The sequence below is a fragment of the Callionymus lyra genome, chromosome 10, assembly GCF_982586985.1.
Source record: "Callionymus lyra chromosome 10, fCalLyr1.hap1.1, whole genome shotgun sequence".
In the NCBI taxonomy this organism is placed as follows: domain Eukaryota; kingdom Metazoa; phylum Chordata; class Actinopteri; order Syngnathiformes; family Callionymidae; genus Callionymus; species Callionymus lyra.
In genome coordinates, this window is record NC_141827.1 from 9,082,438 (window position 1) to 9,102,770 (window position 20,333).

Here is a 20,333-nt window from a genome sequence, read left to right on the forward strand (position 1 = left end):
ATCCAGCCTTACACCCCAGCTCGGGCTCTGAGGTCTGTGGATCAGAATCTACTGATGGTTCCTGAACACATTTCCAGACCAGAGGAGAGAAATCCTTCCAGGCTGTTGCTCCTAAGCTTTGGAATGATCTTCCTCTGTGTTTTATGATCTACTGACTCCTTCAAGAAACATCTTAAGACCTTTTTATTTGTGCAGGCTTTTTTTTTATTATCTCTGGGCAGCACTGGGTAGTTTAGGTACCTTAATATTTTTGTACTAAAATATCTTGTGATGACACAAACCTATTTGAATGACTCATATACTGTGACTTGAGGTGTTTTGTGTGATTTTTATTTTCACTGTTAAAGTTCTTGGGGATGGTGTGAACATTCTTTTTGATTGTTTAAGCCAGGGGTCGGGAACCTTTTTGACTCAGAGAGCCATGAAAGCAAAATATTTGGAAATTTATTTCAGTGAGAGCCATATAATATATTTTAAGACTGAATTCAACTAAATGTGAGTATAATAAGCCTCTTAATTTATTGTTTTAAATAATGTTGTTGTAATACTCACAATTAATGCGACTTCTGGTGCTGCATGGATTTGCTGATGGCTTTGTAGTCTGGTTGGTACTTGAGGTTAAGCTTCATGCAGGCGTTGAGGCTTTCATCCGTTAAACGTGATCGTAGGTTGGACTTGATGTTTTTAAGATGTGAAAATGACTGCTCACATGAATATGTAGATCCAAACATGGTCAATACAGCAGTACTCACACGCTTCAGTGTGTCGTATGTGACAGGAAGCGCGTTCCAAGTTTTGATGATCAGCTGGTCTTCGGGTTGAAGTTTTTTCATTTCTGTCCACATGTGCTTGCTCGCCAACTCCGCTTTCTGTCGTACGATTCTTTCCAAATCTTCATTCAGTGACTTGAACTTATTCACCCACATGTCTGAGGCCTTCAGGTCAGCCAATTCTGCTTCAAAATCTCTGAGGGAGACATCAGGAATGTAACTCAGGTCGGCTGTGTTCAGTGAACACACATCTGTTGACTCATCCAAAGCGAGGGAAAAGAACGGCGCTGCATTTATGTCCTTCACTTGCGTTTCGTCCACTTGGTTTGCCATCATGATGCTACGATCATGAACAGTTCTTGCCGACAGAGGCATGTCTTGTATCCATTTGATTATCTTGTCTTTGTTCGGAAGATCATCAAAAAGTTCATTGGCTACATCCAGCATGAACGTTTTAGCATACTCGCCATCTGTGAATGGTTTTCCGTTCCTCACTATTGCTAAAGTTCCAGCAAAACTAGCGGAATTATAGTAACCTTGCCGGGTCCATACGCGGAGTTGCTGCTGGCTAGCTTGCACTCTGCTCACTAGCTCTTGGCACGCTTTCTTCCTGCTGTCTCCCGCAGGGTATTTTGATGCAAAGCTAGCATGGCGTGTGTCGAAGTGCCGCTTTACATTCGACCGTTTCATCGATGCAATTTTGTCATTGCAAATTAAGCACACCGCAGAACCTGCTCTCTCCACAAAGGCAAATTCTTATGTCCATTCGTCCTGAAATGTACGATACTACTTTTTTCTTTTCGCCATCTTCTTCGTCGAAGGGTTAGCTTTGAGCTAACAACCGAGAACACTGAGTCAAAAGGGGGCGTTTACCTGTTTACCCAGCAACGGCCAACGTCAGCTGTTATCATCCAGCCAACTGCAGCCCTGAACAGGACATGAGCAGTGGAAAATCGATGGATGGATTAAAACAAGTGATAATATTTTATGCTCCTGATGGTGAACTTGGCGCAAGTGTGCAGCCTACTCCCATCAGTATGTGTGAATGGCTGTAAAAAGCACTACCGAATTTCCCCTTGCGGGACTAATAAGGGATTCTAAAAAAAAAAATTAAAAAAAAAAGCCGAAATCTGCGAGCCAGATGCAATCATCAAAAGAGCCACACCTGGCTCGCGAGCCATAGGTTCCCTACCCCTGGTTTAAGCGCTTTGTGACCCTGTTCTGATAAAGGCGCTTTACAAACAATAATAACTTACTTGATTGCTTGTGCTATTAGCGTTTATAACTCTGAGTTTGGGGATAGGTGTAGAGTTAAGGGATGATGTATTCTATGTTAATCTTTGTATCCTTTATGTTTTAAATATTTGATCTATGCTAATTTTTATATTTTAATAAAGTCTATCTTATCGAATCTAATGGAGGTTTCGGTGGCTTCGGTTGGACTGCTCCCTTGCTCCCAGGCCCTCCACAAATGTGTGGCCCCCTGTGGCCACTGCAGGTGGAGGGGGTGATTATCTGGTCCTATCTTATCGTCTTGTAGATCATCACGAAGTCAGAAGCAAAAAACAGTGGTCACATAAGTAAGTAAGTAAGTAATGGTTATTTCTAAAGCGAGACCAGGGTCTAGACCAGGGTCACAAAGAGCTTTGACAGTCAAAAAACAATACACAGTTAAAACTCTCAGAAAATCAGGGAAAGGCCTGCACAAATAAAAATGTCTTAAGATGAGTCAGTAGATCCATCAAACGTAGAGGGAGAGGATGATCGTTCCAAATCTTAGGAGCAACAGTCTGGAAGGATTTCTCTCCTCTGGTCCTGAAGCTTGTTCAGGAACCATCAGTAGATTCTGATTCAGAGCCCGAGCTGGGGTGTAAGGCTGGATCAGATCACTGATGTTAGGTCTGATCATGAATAGATCTGAAAGTAAGAACCAGAATTTTAAAGTGGATTCTGAAAGAAACTGGAAATGTGAGTTCTTCTACTAGAGCGGGTCTGAATTCTTGCTGCAGAGTTTTGTGTTAACTGCAAGCGAGACAGCGAGACAGCGAGACAGCTCCTTCCTGTTTTGACACGAAAATAAACTGTTACGATGGTCTAAATGAGAAGCCTTGTGTCGTGACACACATTTCCCAAGTTTAGAGATTGTTCTCAGTTGGAGGAAACAGTTTCTGGTCAGTTTTCTGCAGTTTTCTTCAGATGCCATGATCAGTCTGGAGTGAAATGTTGATTGTGAATGTGTATTCAAATGTTTAAGCTCTTAGATGAAGCGAGTAATTTATACTTTATATTTTGATTATCTAACAACCCACAAGTGTATGTAAATAGCAATAGAAACTAATGCGTCCTGTTCATCCCGTGATTCAAGTACCCCTGGCTGAAGACTAAAGAACTTCCCCTCGTTGAGCCAGACCCACTTCAAGAATAATAATACATGCTTAATAGACAGGCAAGAAGGGAAGAAAAAAAAGTTTCCAAAATGTATATTAACATCAACCCTTTATTTAGTCGACATCAATTATTCCGAAGAATATAGTTTTAAAAATAATTGTAATATTATTCTAACAGAATCGATCGCAATAAACGCATTTAACGTATACGTCGTTAATGGCACCATCTTGTGGGTAAATTATATAACTTCATATTCAATTTAGTTGACTATTATTTTTGTTTTAAAAATAAATATTTTCGTCTTTCAGATAACAAGCCTGTCAAAGCGGACTGTCTTAAAATAAGGAAATAAAAAAAAAAAAATTAATTTACTTCTGCGTTTGACGTTTCACGTTAAGCATCTTAAGACATTTTTATTTGTGCAGGCTTTTCACTGATTTTCTGGGACTCCTGCGTTTGTCTTATGTTGTCTTGGCCTTTTAAAGTATGTATTTTCACTGTGTATTGTTTTTTTTTTATTATTGTTTAAGCACTTTGTGACCCTGGTCTAGAAAGGCGCTTTACATATACTCGCTATAACATTTACTTACTTACTAACAACAACCCAAATATTAGTTGTTCACCGAATATCAATCATTTTACCATCAAAACAAACTCCAGAGTTGTTTAACATGTTTTGCTTTAGCCCTGTGGCATGAGTAAGACCTATGGTTGAATAAAACAAAATCAACAAACACATATTTTCCTGTAACTCTCACCGTTATATTGCATAAGGGGCAAATATAAAATCGAGTTCTTCCTTATTTGGAATCTCACCCATTCTTAAACTTGTAAGCTTGTAAGTATTTATAGATATAGAAAATACCAGTAAATACAGGCACATTTAAAATTGAATAATATTTATAGTGCTAAAAAAGGAAATTATGAAACTGAACTTTGTGAATAAACATTGTACTGTTATTAGAATATAAACGATTTAATAACCAAACAAATATATTACGTGGTAAGGTTAAAAGGGGCAATGATTTCACGTCTCCAGAAAAGAAAAAAAAGACCCTGGTCTGGAAAAGCGCTATGCAAATAAAAATTACTTACTTACTTACTTAAAGTATTCATAGATATAGAAAATACCAGTAAATACAGGCAAATTTAAAATTGAATAATATTTATAGTGCTAAAAAAGGAAATTATGACACTGAACTTTGTGAATAAACTTTGTACTGTTATTAGAATATAAACGATTTAATAACCCAACAAATATATTACGTGGTAAGGTTAAAAGGGGCAATGATTTCACTTCTCCGGAAAAGAAAAAAAAGACCTTTGTTCTGGAAAAGCGCTATGCAAATTAAAAATTACTTACTTACTTACTTAAAGTATTCATATATATAGAAAATACCAGTAAATACAGGCAAATTTAAAATTGAATAATATTTATAGTGCTAAAAAAGGAAATTATGACACTGAACTTTGTGAATAAACTTTGTACTGTTATTAGAATATAAACGATTTAATAACCCAACAAATATATTACGTGGTAAGGTTAAAAGGGGCAATGATTTCACTTCTCCGGAAAAGAAAAAAAAGACCTTTGTTCTGGAAAAGCGCTATGCAAATTCAAAATTACTTACTTACTTACTTAAAGTATTCATATATATAGAAAATACCAGTAAATACAGGCAAATTTAAAATTGAATAATATTTATAGTGCTAAAAAAGGAAATTATGAAACTGAACTTTGTGAATAAACATTGCACTGTTATTAGAATATAAACGATTTAATAACCAAACAAATATATTACGTGGTAAGGTTAAAAGGGGCAATGATTTCACGTCTCCAGAAAAGAAAAAAAAGACCCTGGTCTGGAAAAGCGCTATGCAAATTAAAAATTACTTACTTACTTACTTAAAGTATTCATATATATAGAAAATACCAGTAAATACAGGCAAATTTAAAATTGAATAATATTTATAGTGCTAAAAAAGGAAATTATGACACTGAACTTTGTGAATAAACGTTGTACTGTTATTAGAATATAAACGATTTAATAACCCAATAAATATATTACGTGGTAAGGTTAAAAGGGGCAATGATTTCACGTCTCCAGAAAAAAAAGGGAATTTAACAATATCCGGTATAGAATTATATAAATGACTGTGGGGTTGAGAGAACTGTCATGGTGCGTTCAAGTGCAGTAATAAAACATTGTGGACGTTTGTCGACGTAACAAATTAAAAAAAACATTGACAATTAATATTCTCGGTCTTGGACTCATCTGAGTGTGGAACATGGGCTATATTTGGTACATGGAACCACAGTATTTTTGCGGGTGTGAATAAAGTTCTTGTGTCCATCCTCAAACTGGACCTGGAACGCGGCTCGTTGCTAGGTAAGCCCCATTCTCCCACAATCCACCGCTGCAAAAACAAGGCTCGTCTACTAGCATCGTAAGCTAACTAGCTAACGAGCTCGTAACCACAACAGGTATCCTCGGCTTACGGGTGTTAATACCGTCACATTGTCACTAAATTTCCCCGAAAAAAAAATGGAAAAGGGGTCGCACAACACAGTGTTTTTTAACGCGTCTAAAGGTGAGCTTTTTACAAACAATAATGGATACAAAACCATGCAGAAGCGTCTTAGGGCTCAGTACAAAATCCAAAGGTAAGAAAAACACGTTAAATATGTGCTTTTTAATAAAATCGTTACACGTTGTGAAGACCTGTCGACTCTCGACAGCATGAAGGATGAACTATCGACGGAAAAATTGAAAGGTGTCAAGTTGTGGATCACTGCTGGACCGAGGGAGAAGTTCACAGCCTCAGAGGTGATGTTTTCAATCCTGAATGTCCAACAATACAACCAACCTCTGTTGGCCTGGTATTCATCAGAGGACACCAAGTTGTATTGTTGTTTTGTTTTTAAAAAAAAAAGAAGGATATAACATAATATAATATTAATTATATTATAACATAAAAACAATTTGTCAATAAAGTTTTACCTTACCTTACCTTATATTTTGGACCCAACTTGTGATGAAAAATGTGTGAAGCTGACTATTCAACAAAGTGAAATGATGTTGTTTTTTATTTATCTGTCAATTCAGTTGGAGGTGTTAAAGCATTACCTGGAAAGTGGAGGAAATGTTTTTGTCCTGCTTGGTGAAGGTGGTGAAGGGAAATACGATACAAACATCAACTTTCTTCTGGAAGAATTTGGAATTATGGTAAACACTGGTGTGTATAACAGTTGTTTGTTTAATCGATAAATCATTTTTATGATTAAAGATATACATAATTGTGTTTTTATTGTCCGACACAGATGCCGTAATAAGGAATGTTTATTACAAGTACTTTCATCCAAAAGAGGCACTCGTTTCCAATGGTGTGTTGAACAGGTCTGTCTCTCATTCTGCAGTGTTTTTTTCCCCTTATATTCATATCATCTATATTAATGACTTGATCCTGGACTGTCTTCTTATTGGTTTGTAAAGATCATGGACTGGATATAGAATAGTCTTCAGATCAGCTCATGAGCACCACCTTAAAATGATGAAACCTCTTTAGTTGCACTAGTGCAGACCTGGGCAAAGTGCGGCCCTTTGACTGTATTTATCAGCCCTCGTAATACATTAGTAATTTACATTTTCACATAACACTTCCCTCCTTTTTTGTGTGTAATTTTTCGAGTATATATTAATCCCTCAAAAACATTTTAACAAGTTAATTGTATAAATGTTTTGAAAAAAACTCATCTATACAAGAATAAAATTGCAGCTTATTTAGATTAATACATGTCACGGCCTAATCACTACTGTCCATTTTTTTAAAGGGATTTTTTCGTCTTTCTTTTTGCTTGACGGCCCCTAACAACATTCACAGGATTTAATGTGGCCCTTAAAGAATTTTAATTGCCCAACCCCAGCACTAGTGGCAGGTTAAACTTGTGTGTATGGATTATAAAGTTTGACAGGGGTTACATCCGATTTATTTGAATTCCATAATTGTCTTTCTATTGTTTTACATTTAAAAATCTATGTATACTTGACAGCTTCCTAATACCATTGGTTTGCTTTATAAATGTGAACCACAAATTGAATGTAATGTAAACTTTTTGAGACATCAAACCAAAGTCGACAGATTGTCTGTAAAATACCTAAATTGACGCGCCGGTGTATTTATTATTAATTTACATTTTCACACTTATTTACTTTCTTGTGTGTCATTTTTCGAGTATATATTAATCCCTCAAAACGTTTTTTTTTTAAGTGAGTTGAAGAAATGTTTTGAAAAAAACTCATATATATATATATATATATATATATATATATATATACACAAGAATAAACTTGCAGATAAATGGTCAAATCAATTTCCTGTAAAGAATAATGAAATGCTAAAAAAATAATAATAAAGTATTAACTGCAGATGATCTGAGTCTTTTAAGTGTGGAGGCCAAAAACATAGTCAAGGTTCAAATTAGATTAATTTTTAAATTTTAGCCTTAATTGTACATCCTGATCCAACTCCAAAAATACCTTCTTTTTTTTTGTGATGAAAATGTCAGTTAGTGATGTGTGAGAAGCAAGTTGCCACTTTGGATAATATATATAATCATAATATAATATAATTGATCTTGTTATTTACCTTTTATCTATTTGGTTACTTTCAGCCTTTTTCAAATCAAATGAAACGTATCATTCGTAACCGAATTCGTCCCTTATCCAGAGCCATCAGTTGTGCAGCAGGAAAAGTGACCAGCGCAATATCTGAAGAGGAGAATAATTCCAACAATGCACAGTAAGCGGCACCATTTTTACGACTAATAAGTGGTATTGTGTCTTTCCATAAATATTTGTTGTACTTTGCAGGGCTCTGAAGTTTGTGTTTCCGTACGGGGCGACTCTGAGCGTGATGAAACCAGCCATAGCAGTTCTCTCCACCGGCTCCGTATGCTTCCCTCTCAACAGGCCCGTCTTAGCCTTTCATCACGGAAAGGTCAGAAACTCACATTCATGTCTAAAAAAAAAAAAAAAAAAAGAATAGCCATCGTGGTAAGAAGATCAATCGTGTTTCCTCTTTTATTAGGAATCAGGGAAACTCGCTGTTCTGGGCTCTTGCCACATGTTCTGTGACCAGTACGTCGATAAGGAAGAGAACTGTAAAATCATGGCACGTACTTTTCGGATGCGTTTTCAACGACAAAGAAAGTGAAAGTTTAATTAATTGTTTTCTACTTTGATTGGTTACAGGACGTTGTCCTCCAATGGCTTTTGACCAATAACATACAGCTAAATCAAATTGATGCTGAAGACCCAGAGGTAAGGACAGTTCTCAAAGGACCAGAAGTGGTTGACACTCATTCCCTGTCGTCCAGATCACAGATTACAACATGTTGCCGGACATGGAGTGTTTGTCCGAACAGCTCCGGGTGTGCTTGCAAGAAGGCGAAGAAACCCCCAGAGACTTTACCTCCCTCTTTGATATGTCTCTGTTTAATTTGACCACAGACTCCTTACCCCAAGTCATCAGGTGCAAATACATGATTGTGCGATTATAATTATATAAATATTCTAAATCTGACTCATTTTTTTCTGCAGTTCATACAAACAGCTAAATGTTAAAGAGGAACCCCTGCAGTTGATCACGCCACAGTTTGAGACGCCCCTGCCTCAACTTCAACCTGCTGTACGTTTATATTTTGTGTGAATGTTGGGAACCGTTCAAATTTTTATCATTTCAGCTCGTTTCCCAAAATGTGGGCTATGTTCTAGCTTTCTTTTATCTCTTCCACTCTTTCTTTTATTCCTCTTTTCTACCCCATTCATTTCAATGGGGAATATCTTCAACTTCTTCCACTTTGACCTACTACTTATACTTTTACTACTAATTCCAGTACTATTAATTTTTTTTACTTCTAATTTTACTACTAATTCCACTTCTATGTTTACTACTTATTCCACTACTAATACTACTACTACTTTAACTACTAATGCCACTGCTACTTCTAAGACTACTACTACTTCTACTTTAACTACTACTTCCACAGCGAAGCAGAGTCGGCATTCACACTGCATTTTCTTCTGGAAATGCATTTTATTAGTTTTATAATTGGTGATAACTATAACCATTTTTTGGTGATTAGTTAGATATGGTTGCCATGTGTGTGAATGAGAAGGAGTCAGAATGGACTGAAGATGAAGTAGATGTAGTGAAAATTTGTTTTTTTGTGGGGGTGGCAGGGATACAAAGTGAGGGACAAAGTGTCATAGTTGAAGACACAATGAAGTATTAATAAGATTATAGGGCTAGGTGTCACTAGGCAGGATGTGCAAGGTGTTAAGCGGACTGCCAATGGAATTAGAGAACTTTGGCAAATACAGTTTTAATGATGTAATGATTTAAAATCCACCTTTTGTGCTCAGGTCTTCCTTCCGGCGTTCAGTGAGCTGTCTCCTCCCATGCTGGACCTATTTGATCTGGATGAAACATTTTCTTCAGAGAAAGTCAGACTTTCGCAGCTCACCAACAAATGTAAGCAGCATGTTTGAGGCGACATAATCGTCCTGACATGACATACCATAAACATGTGCGTTCGCCCACAGGTACGGACGACGATCTTGAATTCTACATACGAAAATGTGGAGAGATATTGCAGGTGACCCCGAAGTTGGAAAAGGACCATCGAGATGCCAAGCATATTATGGAGAATGTTTTCTTTCAGATTGTTGAATTCAAGAAACTGAATCAGGTTGGAACTCTAGTCTACGTTTGTTAAATGCTGAAAGTTAATCGAATTTCTTTCCCCAGGAGCACGACATGGAGGTTCAGGCCCAATTTTCTCCAACTTGACTCATTTTCCCCTCAAACAATACATTTTTAAAACAGAAGACACAAGTACATTCTTTTAAGTTGCACACTTTACAAATAAACGCTATTCATAAGCCTGTATTCTTTATTGTACGATATTAAAAGTGATTTAATCCTGGTGACTGAAACATTTCCATGAAGAAGAGGTCTTCCAACCAGGTCGAATCAGGGGGAACAGTCTGGCTGCAGGCGTTGCGGAGTCTGGATTTTTGGACTCCACGAACCATCAAGAGTAGTAGACTCCATGAAAAATTGGGGGGCATTGCCATCCGATCGAATCCTGGAAACGTCCAGAAACTCCCGAGAGTTGGTCAAGTTCTCGCTCGCTTCGCCCAAACGTGCAGTGCTCTTCGGCTTCAGCTCCAACACATTTGGTGTGGAAGATTTACAAAGTTCTGGGAGGTTCAGATTCCACTTCGAAGGCTCTTGAGCTTTGGCGTCCGGCATCAAAAACCCAGCGGGAGAGACCGGGCCCACAGATGTGCACAGAGAAGTGAAAACGGGTATCTTGAGGTCCGATCCATTCGCCGCACAGTTGCTGGATTTTGACATGGAGAATTGCTCCGAGGACAGTGCAGACAGCAAGCTCTGCTCCCCGAAGAAATTCTTGTCAAATTCAGATGGGGAGGTCAGATTGGACATGCTCTGGTCTGAAGGAACACGATTATTCAATTAGAAACGATAGCGTTCAAAGTACATGTCATGTAAACATACCCTTTGCTGGAGCCTCCATTGTTGGTGTGGGTCTGTGGGAAGAACCTACTGCACGGTGTGTTTAATAAGTTTGCTAATTGGAACAGGTGATGAGAGTCAGATCATCAGGAGTGTGTTTGGACTTTTAATCGTAGGTGCTGTTCGATATAAATATTTTTAAGACATACTGTATACATGGTATTAGTTTACTTAAGTTTGTTATTGAAATGTTAGCAATTAGTTTATTATTTTTTACTTTTATAAATATAGCGGAAGTTGGTTCGTTCGGAGCTTCCGTTGGGGTCAATGTCGCTTTGCGTCGTCAGACCAAGAAATCACGAAAGAACGGAAAGTTATCGATTCTGTTAATTACCATTTTTAGATGTAGTTTTAAAAAAATAATCATTCAGTCGTTCGGTTGCATTTTCGTTCATTTATTTAAAAAAAAAACAAATGGAAAATGACGCTGACGTCATCAGGAAGGGACCGACAGAAATTGTACCCGCTGCTGACCAAAATGGTACCGGAAAACGTTTACTGCGCAGCTGTAGCGCGCATCTACGTCAGACACCGCACAGTCTGTTGGTTCCGGGCGGGAGTTAGGAACTTGTTAGGCGCGGAGAAGTAGCCTCTCTGCTCCAGCTGCTACTTGTAAACTGGATTTTAAAAATAAAGACAAGGAACCGGTGGAGTATTTTCGATTTTAACTCTCTTGGTGTCAGCAGCGGGACGAGTCACCATTTAATTCTCAACAAAACAGACGAAAATGTCCTGGTGGCCGCGAGGGTAAGAGCTCATTTTTTTTTAGCCTTTTCAATACAATTTCACGAAGTTTTACTCACGTAAATTTCTTGTTATATTGATATAGATGTTTTTTATCACGATTTCTATGGGCTTTGGTTTTTGTAAAGGCAGTAGTTCCTTCCTTGTTGCGCGCTTTTTGAAGACACTATTCATTGTGACGGTATAACGATCAAATGAATAGATTTTCAGAATAAACTAGACATTTATTGACTTTATATTGTGGTTTAAGAACATTTATAACAAAAAAATAACATTGTTGACGACGGTTTATTATAGATCGCATTTTAACTTGCCAGCCAAAATCTTATTATAAAAATCATCCTTGTCAGCATCGTATTTATATCATCTATTTGAAGATACTTTGTATAAAGTTATTGTTTTATTGATACATGAAATAGTCATGAAATGGAAAATGCTCTTTCTGTAGCCAAAAACCCGGTCAATCCGGTTTTGGTGTCCTTTCAGATCCCATGGTTGACTCTTGTTTTTGTTGCTCAGGGACGATGGGGAGGAAGCCATGTTGCAGGACACGGATTCAGATGTCGCAGAGCCCAAGGATGGTGGCAAAATGAAAGTGAAATGGACACAAGAAGAGGTAGAGATGTGCCCCGACTCGCCCCAATAACTCAAAAAATCCCAAACTCATGTTTGTTCTGCTGCTTTCAGGACGAGAAACTCAAGACTCTGGTTCAGAAACTAGGGCCCAATGAGTGGAAAGCCATCGTCGGCTGCATACCGGTGAGAGTGTAGATTAAAGACACGCATGTATGACTTTAAGGTTAGTTCACACAGTGTCCACATTTGTGGGTTTCTGGCACTGGCAAAAGTTGCTTCAAATAGTGTTCCTTAGGCGATGAAGAACGCATGTAGTTACACAATGATTTGTTTTCATATTCAGATGTCGACCAATTTATATTTTTTTATTTTATGATTGTACGTCTACAGCAGACGTATGGAGATGGACTATGTGTGCTATCAATTTGTAATCAATTTAGGAGGAGTTAATCCAGATATGCTAGGCAAATCATTAAACTTGTGCCCGTTATTTCCAAAAAAACTAAAAATGTAGGTGTTTTTTTTTAGTGTGGGGCACTGAAATAAAACTATGGACCAGAAAAAGGGGCCATAACGCCTGAATCTATTCTAACATTTTTCTACTATATATTAAGTAAGTCATTTTTATTTATAGAGCGCTTTTCCAGACCAGGGTCTCAAAGCGCTTAAACAATCAAAACAATACTAAATAAAGTATATACTCTTCCTTCCATTATGATTTTCTTGTAGATATCAATGTGTTTTGATTCCAACCCAGTAACCTGTTCCCCACTCCTTTTTAAATCTAAAAGTTTAGTTTGATGGCAAAATCTCATTAGTTTTAAACTTGTGATTCATTTTTTTCTTCTCTCCATAGAATCACACTGAACAGCAGTGTCAGCATCGTTGGTTCAAAGTACTGGATCCAGAGTTGGTCAAAGGACCGTGGACAAAAGATGAAGATGAGAAGGTTGATAAACTTTATTCCAATACAGAAACAAAAGAGAGTTGTTTAATGGCGAAACCTCAAGCGCTTTCAAAGTGTCTTTTGTTAAAATGCAACAGAAGGAACATTGTGAATGTTATAACATAAGTTAATAACTATGCTCGAGTTTAATGTATTCATTTTTTTAAGTCTACAAAAAAGTAGTACCACAACTAAAGTGAATGATCTGGTTTACGTTTAACTTGAGTAAAGTAACTATCCAGTTGTTTATGATAATACAGTATAAATATACTGACTTAAATGTTCAATTTCACATGTAGTGTTTATTAGCGCTTGTATGTTTACTGAGAAGTTGAAATACTAGCACTGAAATGTGACTCGTATATAATTAATGCTTAAAATCAGGCAAATATATTTTGACAAAGCAATATTCTTTCATTAAAGACTTGTGTATATAACACAAAGAAAATGTTTTGGTCAGTGCGCTTTACAAAGAGCCAATGTAAATGTCATTGAAAATCAGCTGATTTTATTTACGTAAACCAACCAAATGAAGTCGGACTAAGGTATTTTTTTATTCAAGTTTTTTTTCTCCCTATGTATCCACACAATGGTGAACGGTCATTGGATGAATAATTTCCAAGGAAAAGCCTTAGAGTTGTGACTATCGAAATCCATAAATGTATTTCCAACGACTGTCAGTCACTATGAAACAATGTATGCATCCAACATAGTAGCCACAGGGACTATGAGAGTATCCCACAGGACTGATCCTTGAATTTTCTTCTTTCTTAAATTAGCCTTCTTATAATGCATAATGTCATGTTACTCATCAGATTAAATCATTTTTAGTCATTGTAAAATAAAAAAAATAAAACTCAAGTCTTCACTACATTTCATTTAGAATTATATATGTGTTGAAAAGCAACCTTCAAAAGAAACATCAAACTGGTAGTAGGCCTTCAAAACACTCCTTGGTCTAGTTCGCGATATCAAAATAGTGGGTGACTCCTGGTCTAGACCAACTACATGCAAATAACAAACAAATTGTAAACAATTCTTGAGATGCCATTTACTGCCAACAACTCTCTTCACTGCATGATTGACCTCGTATGGCTTAGTCAAGTAAAATCAATAATTTCTTTTAAAATCATTAAACGTTCCAGCACTTTTGATCATTGCTGACTGTGTTTCTCAGGTGATCGAGCTGGTAAATCTCTACGGCAACAAACAGTGGGCGGAGATAGCCAAGCACCTGAAAGGCAGGCTCGGGAAGCAGTGCAGAGAACGCTGGCACAACCACCTCAACCCCAACGTGAAAAAGTCGTCCTGGACAGCGGAAGAGGACCTTGTCATATATAAAGCCCACTGCCTACTGGGAAACCGTTGGGCTGAAATAGCAAAGCTGCTGCCGGGAAGGTAAACACTTTGAATAAACGACGGTGTACTGTGCACAATCTCAACCATTTTGACTCGTAGGACCGACAACGCGGTGAAGAATCACTGGAATTCCACCATCAAACGGAAAATGGACATGGGTTTTTTTGCAGGAGAGGCCTTTGCACCAAATGAACTAGAAGAGGTTTTGGCTCGTGTCAAGGACATACAGGTGAGGCAGCCACCCATGGTAGACATGTGTTGCACAGTTCCCTGATCTGGATCCTCTGTTTTTCAAAGGTGCCCAGTAGCTCACAAGATGGCGCTGACAAGGAGCCAGAGCAGAAATGCAGATCTTTTGTAAGTAAATGAAAAATACGATACAAATGAACACCGTCTGTGATTCTTTTTGTTTTTTGATTTAATGTCTGATCAGTGTTTCAGGTTCAGCTTTATCTATGACTTTATGCTGTAATTGTTTTGGAGCTACACTGCTATTACATATTTATTCAGTTGGGCTGAAGTACTGGATTAGTCGTAGTATTTTCTATGGCACAAGGCTAAACATTTCTGATCTGATCATGCCGTTTGTGATTGGCTGTAGTGTAATGCCTGGTTGCAGCATACAGTAAATGTCCTCTTACCCCGGCCAAGCACCAAGCATGGGGGGGGGGCAGTTTGCTATGAGATTTGCTAGATCCCCTAAAACGGGAATATATCCCCCCACCATGTCAAATGATGATAAATTATTTTGTTCGGGTAAAAATTATGGAATCAATTTTAAAAAATAAAACTCAACCGGCAGAATAACATTGAATTGGATCACGCTCGAGACAGACCTAAACGTAAACATTACGTCCAACCCTGGAGAAGAGACTTGTAACAAACTCATTCATTCTCAGTTTGAACCAGCATCTGCAGTCCCTCTGACACGAAGTTTTCAGTGCGTTATTTAATTAACAAATGATCAAAAGCGATCGACCCAAAAGAAAAGGAAAAAAAACGTCTTCTCCTACTTAAGCCTGAAAGAAAACTCTGACCAACGATTGCCTTCGTTTTGCCATCAGATAACATGCGTTCTTGTCTATTAAAACAGGAATCGTCTGTGCAGTCGTCCGGGAGGTCGCCCGTCCCCGGGCCGTCATCTTCCAAGGATGTTGAAAGTCCAAAGACTTCAGCTAATTCACCTGCATGGTCGGTGGACAGCACCGGGATTCTCTCCCCCAACAGTCAGGCACTGAAAGAAGTGCTGGACTTGGTGGACGTTGTAAGTGTTGAGGACTCCGCACATGACCTTTTAAATCACCACAGTTGAACCGAGACAGTTCTATGTGATCACCATTCGGGATTGCGGTGCTTCATTTTGACCCGAAGTGTCAGAAAAAATCTAGGTCATTATGCAAGGATGCTAACATTTATGTAGCATAAGATTTGAAGGAGCTGGCGGGTTTCATTCAGTTGTTGTTTTGATAAGACACAGTTTCTAGATCAGTGTTTCTTGCTCAGATCTTAGAAAGGTGTAATTGCACGTGTGCATTCTTTTGTACAAAACTATATAAAGGCTCTTGTTAGGTTAGTTTCCCATATTTTATCTTCCTGGAAACTTGGAAGAAGTTCTCTCGGCTCTTCAGGTGTCATGGAAATTGATGCAAACACTGTATCAGACACTTCTTTGAGGCAGTTTGGTGGCGGCCAGCCGGGTCACCCACTTAAAATTGCATAGAGTATGATCAAGCCATGGCTGTTCAAAATGAAACTAGTGTCACAGTAGCTTTTCAAAAAATAAATCATGCTGATTTATCCATCACAGAAACCATCAGAAGTGTCTCACCGACTTCATCTCTCTGAATTCTTAGGACATCGATGTCTGGTGCAACTTGGCAGCTTTCGATCTCCCCACCGACACGCCGAGTCCCGAGCGCCACCGGTTCCGCCTAGAAGGCAGTGCCTTGCAGGAGCTAAGCAAGGGCAACAAGGGCGAACTCATCCCCATCTCTCCCGGCGGCGTCACACCGACCTCGGCATTACACCGGCAGAGCCGGAGGCTCATCACACTCTCTCCCGACGCCAACAACTCGACTCCCAAGAGCACCCCAGTGAAGAGCCTACCCTTTTCTCCCTCTCAGGTGAAGCCAGCAGCAGCGACGAGTTACCCTTTTTCCATTTAATAACCCGAGTTATGCATCTGCAGTTCCTCAACATGTGGACCAAGCAGGACAGTCATGACCTGGAGAACCCTTCTTTAACGTCGACACCCGTGTGCAGTCAGAAGGCCCTGGTGAGCACTCCTCTACAACGAGACAAGACGCCTCTCACCCAGAAGGACAAATCAGGGTGTGTACTCAACAGGTCTTCAAAGTTAGGAATCGCAATTAAGAAGTTGTGTCTTTTCCAGCTTCGTGACACCGAATCACAAGTCGGAGAGTCACAGAACTCCTCGTACCCCCACGCCATTTAAAAACGCCATGGAGAAGTATGGCCCCCTGCATCCTTTGGTGAGTGTCGTTTCCTTCTCGTTATCATGCATTTGTCAACGTCATTCTTTTACATTAGTTTTTTCTTCTTTTGTTTTTCCAGCCACAGACTCCTAACCTAGAAGATGACATCAACGAAGTGATCCTCCGAGATGCAGGAATCAATTTGTTGGAGGATCGGCCTACACTGCCAGAACAACGGCGCAAATCAACAGTACTTGTCCACTTGTTGTTGTTTTTTTTGCAAATGTCTGTTGATTTTATGCAAAATTTAATCTTGACCAGTATTAGGGATTGTGGTGTTTCACTGTTTAAACCAGTGGAACCAAAAGAAGTGCATAGATTCAGGACCAGAGGAGAGAAATCTTTCCAGGCTGTTGCTCCTAAGCTTTGGAACGATCTTCCTCTCTCTTTGTTCTTGATGGATCTACTGACTCCTTTAAGAAACATCTTAAGACGTTTCTATTTGTTCAGGCTTTTCCTTGATTTTCTGGAACTCCTGTTGTGCTATCAGTTTTATCTTTATCTTTAAAGTATATACTTTATTGAATATTGTTTTGATTGTTTAAGCGCTTTGTGACCCTGGTCTGGAAAAGCGCTATACAAATAAAAATGACTTACTTACTTACATAGAGACGTAATTACCAGGGGAATGTTTAGGGGAAAAAATATAGCTACACTTTAAGAATAGCCAGCATAGAACATGCAAGATGTATTTGAATGCTGCGTTTTTGTTTTTATCTCCTTTGGTTCATAATCGATGACGATCTCCTTCATGTGCGATTGATTGTTGAGTCTTGTTTATACTGATTAAACTCGTGTAACCTCCAGCTAAATGAAAACTTGGTGCATTTTCATTAACATGAAAGTGAGTACACCATGTATGGAGTATTTATTCACACATTACTACTCTAAATGGATCCATGTAGAGAGCGGAGAATTTAAATGAAAGCTGTTAGTGTTCCGTTTCAAAGCCATTAACATTTCTATCGTTCTTTCGTCAGCACCGACCTCCAATGAAGAAAGTGCGAAAGTCCTTGGCTCTCGATGTGGTGGACTGTAAGGCAGTCGCTACCTCCAGACGTAAATCCAAGAGCGTGGCTAGAAACAACCTTAAGGTGGGGGAAAAAAAGAAAGACTGCAATCTTTAATTTTCTTTAGACTTCACGTGTTTATGCTCGTGTCTTCTCGCTTCAACAGGAAGAACCAGAGTTCATTTCTATTGGCTACAAAGAGCACGAGAACATCTTGGATCAGGGCTTCCTTTTGAGTCCCAGCGACAGCGCCATGTTTCCTACCATGGCCCCAACTCTGGTAAAAATTCAAGAAGCACTCCGACACTTGGCCTTGACGTTTTCTGTTCTGACTCTCTTTTGTGCTTTCCTCTTCGTAGATGTCCAAAGAATGGGAAATGGTGGTGTGTGGGAAAACTAAAGACCAGCAGATCATGACGGAGCGAGCACGAAACTACCTTCGGTGTCTGAAATCCCACTCTATCAACAGAGCTCTGTTGTTGTCTTGAGATGACGTTTTACTACTTCGAGTGTACAGACCAATCTCTGGATGTTGTTACTGTCCATCCTGTCCATGCCTTTTCTCGGCATACCTAGAATAATAACTTTCTCCCCAGAAACTTTGAAAGCTTCTTAACGATTCCTGTAAAAAAGATGTTGTACTTTGATGGTAAATATTGTTTTAAATGTAAACTTGATAAAAAAAAAAAGCATGCTGTACATTTTTTTTATTTTTTTTTGAGAGTAAAGGGTAGATGTTGCAATGTAGAAGAATGAAGTATGAATAGAAAAAAAATATGCAATTTAAAAACCTTCTAGACACGTTTTATGTGCCATATTTAAAATTTGAGCGAGTATTGTTCATGTCCAAGAGAGGGCTTAGATGGCATTGTGTGTGTTTATTCAGAATTGTTTTACATCATTCATTTGAAAGATTTTCACAACTCTTTTGATGGTTATGCCCAAATCATGATGTGTGTTTTGGTCTTCTTGTGCAAAGTATTAAAACGCCAATCGGCAATTTACATGGAGTCTTGCTTTTCACGATGGCATGCTATGTTCAGGGGCAGTTCTAGAGAGGCGAACAACCTCCAAGAGATGTCTACATTGACTTTATTAATCTTTCGGGAAATTGGGTTTCCAGTTCAAAGACGACAATAGAAGGTACAGCAAGTTTCATAAAAACAAGAACAAAGAGTGAACAAATGCAAGGGATCAGAAAGTGCAAGTATAAAGAATAAGGATCAAAGGAATAACAAAAGAAAAGGGATACAAAGATTAAAATGGAATAGAATAACATACTTTCACTCCACTCCTGCATCCAAACTCAGAATTAAACAATCTAATAAGAAATGAATGAGTCCCTGAGTCTATTAGTGTTGCCATTTGTTCTCACTGATGACAGTGGTCAGAGGACAACCAGCTCGCACAGAAGTCCCCGAGTTGGCCCAGAGATGTCTTTGTAGTTTCTGTAACTTCTTGAGAAATTTCCACGACACCTGAGGGAAGTATCTGAAAGAAATTGTGTTTGAATTCACTGCAACCCACTGCCGACTCGACTGGAGTCGAGGAGATGTTGCTTTGGCCTTCAGTGAAATTAAAAAATATATATTTATATTTAAAAAAAACTCTTCTAGTGATGGTCTAATGAAGCTTTATGAAGCAGTGTCAATATTTTCACAGTCCACTAGATGGCGTTGTCTGCACTATTTCCCTTTGTTTTGAACAACTGTTCTAATGAAACATCATTTTTAAACTGATGGCGCCACCTACTGACCTCTAAACGACATGACACTGTTTCATGAAGCTTCACCAGCACATCACTGCTCTCTTCCACGACACCTTCCTCCAGACATTTTTTGACTTCCATTTGTTTGTCTGGTGTGACGCGACAAGACCGTATTTTAACCATCCACGATTCCATTATTGTGATTTTCTTGGTTTGTATTAACTTGTTGAGATAAACACGGATGGCAGCAAGTCGGGTTGGTTATTGCTTTGTAACGAAGACAAATTATGTTCACGCTCATGTTTGAGCACTGCATAGTGTTCTACAGCGCCACCTGCTGGAGGCACAGCCCAGTCTGCCTCTGACGTAGAAACGCCACTGTAATAAAGTAAGTAAGTAAGTAATTTTTATTTGTATAGCGCTTTTCCAGACCAGGGTCACAAAGCGCTTAAACAATCAAAACAATATTCAATAAAGTATATACTTTAAAGATGAAGATAAAACTGATAACACAACAGGAGTTCCAGAAAATCAAGGAAAAGCCTGAACAAATAGAAACGTCTTAAGATGTTTCTTAAAGCAGTTAGTAGACTCCATCAAGAACAAAGAGAGAGGAAGATCGTTCCAAAGCTTAGGAGCAACAGCCTGAAGAGATTTCTCTCCTCTGGTCCTGAGCCGTGTTCAGGAACCATCAGTAGATTCTGATCCACAGACCTCAGAGCCCGAGCTGGGGTG

The 20,333-nt window shown here is 38.6% G+C and overlaps 3 protein-coding genes across 3 annotated transcripts; 2 read left to right on the forward strand and 1 right to left on the reverse strand.

Annotated features, from left to right (window-relative positions):
• Positions 1-5,565: 5,565 nt before the first annotated feature.
• On the forward strand, positions 5,566-10,102 carry ift52 (intraflagellar transport 52 homolog (Chlamydomonas)). The gene is made up of 13 exons (XM_087800548.1): positions 5,566-5,823; positions 5,899-5,986; positions 6,266-6,395; positions 6,481-6,556; positions 7,887-7,958; positions 8,030-8,156; positions 8,247-8,330; positions 8,411-8,479; positions 8,536-8,690; positions 8,759-8,846; positions 9,584-9,692; positions 9,764-9,909; positions 9,969-10,102. The coding sequence occupies exons 1-13, from the start codon at positions 5,705-5,707 to the stop codon at positions 10,008-10,010; spliced, it is 1,305 nt and encodes a 434-aa protein (XP_087656674.1). The 5' UTR covers positions 5,566-5,704; the 3' UTR covers positions 10,011-10,102.
• A 91-nt stretch (positions 10,103-10,193) lies between these two features.
• Positions 10,194-10,940, reverse strand: LOC148070173 (uncharacterized). The gene is made up of 2 exons (XM_087800549.1): positions 10,743-10,940; positions 10,194-10,678 (listed from the first exon to the last, which is right to left on the reverse strand). Exons 1-2 carry the CDS (start codon positions 10,759-10,761, stop codon positions 10,194-10,196), a joined length of 504 nt encoding a protein of 167 aa, XP_087656675.1. The 5' UTR covers positions 10,762-10,940.
• A 389-nt stretch (positions 10,941-11,329) lies between these two features.
• mybl2b (MYB proto-oncogene like 2b) lies at positions 11,330-18,888 on the forward strand. The gene is made up of 15 exons (XM_087800933.1): positions 11,330-11,507; positions 12,024-12,120; positions 12,192-12,263; positions 12,937-13,029; positions 14,204-14,424; positions 14,485-14,614; positions 14,683-14,742; positions 15,479-15,649; positions 16,239-16,508; positions 16,574-16,716; positions 16,778-16,877; positions 16,960-17,070; positions 17,861-17,974; positions 18,057-18,170; positions 18,250-18,888. Exons 1-15 carry the CDS (start codon positions 11,488-11,490, stop codon positions 18,376-18,378), a joined length of 1,845 nt encoding a protein of 614 aa, XP_087657059.1. The 5' UTR covers positions 11,330-11,487; the 3' UTR covers positions 18,379-18,888.
• Positions 18,889-20,333: the final 1,445 nt, after the last annotated feature.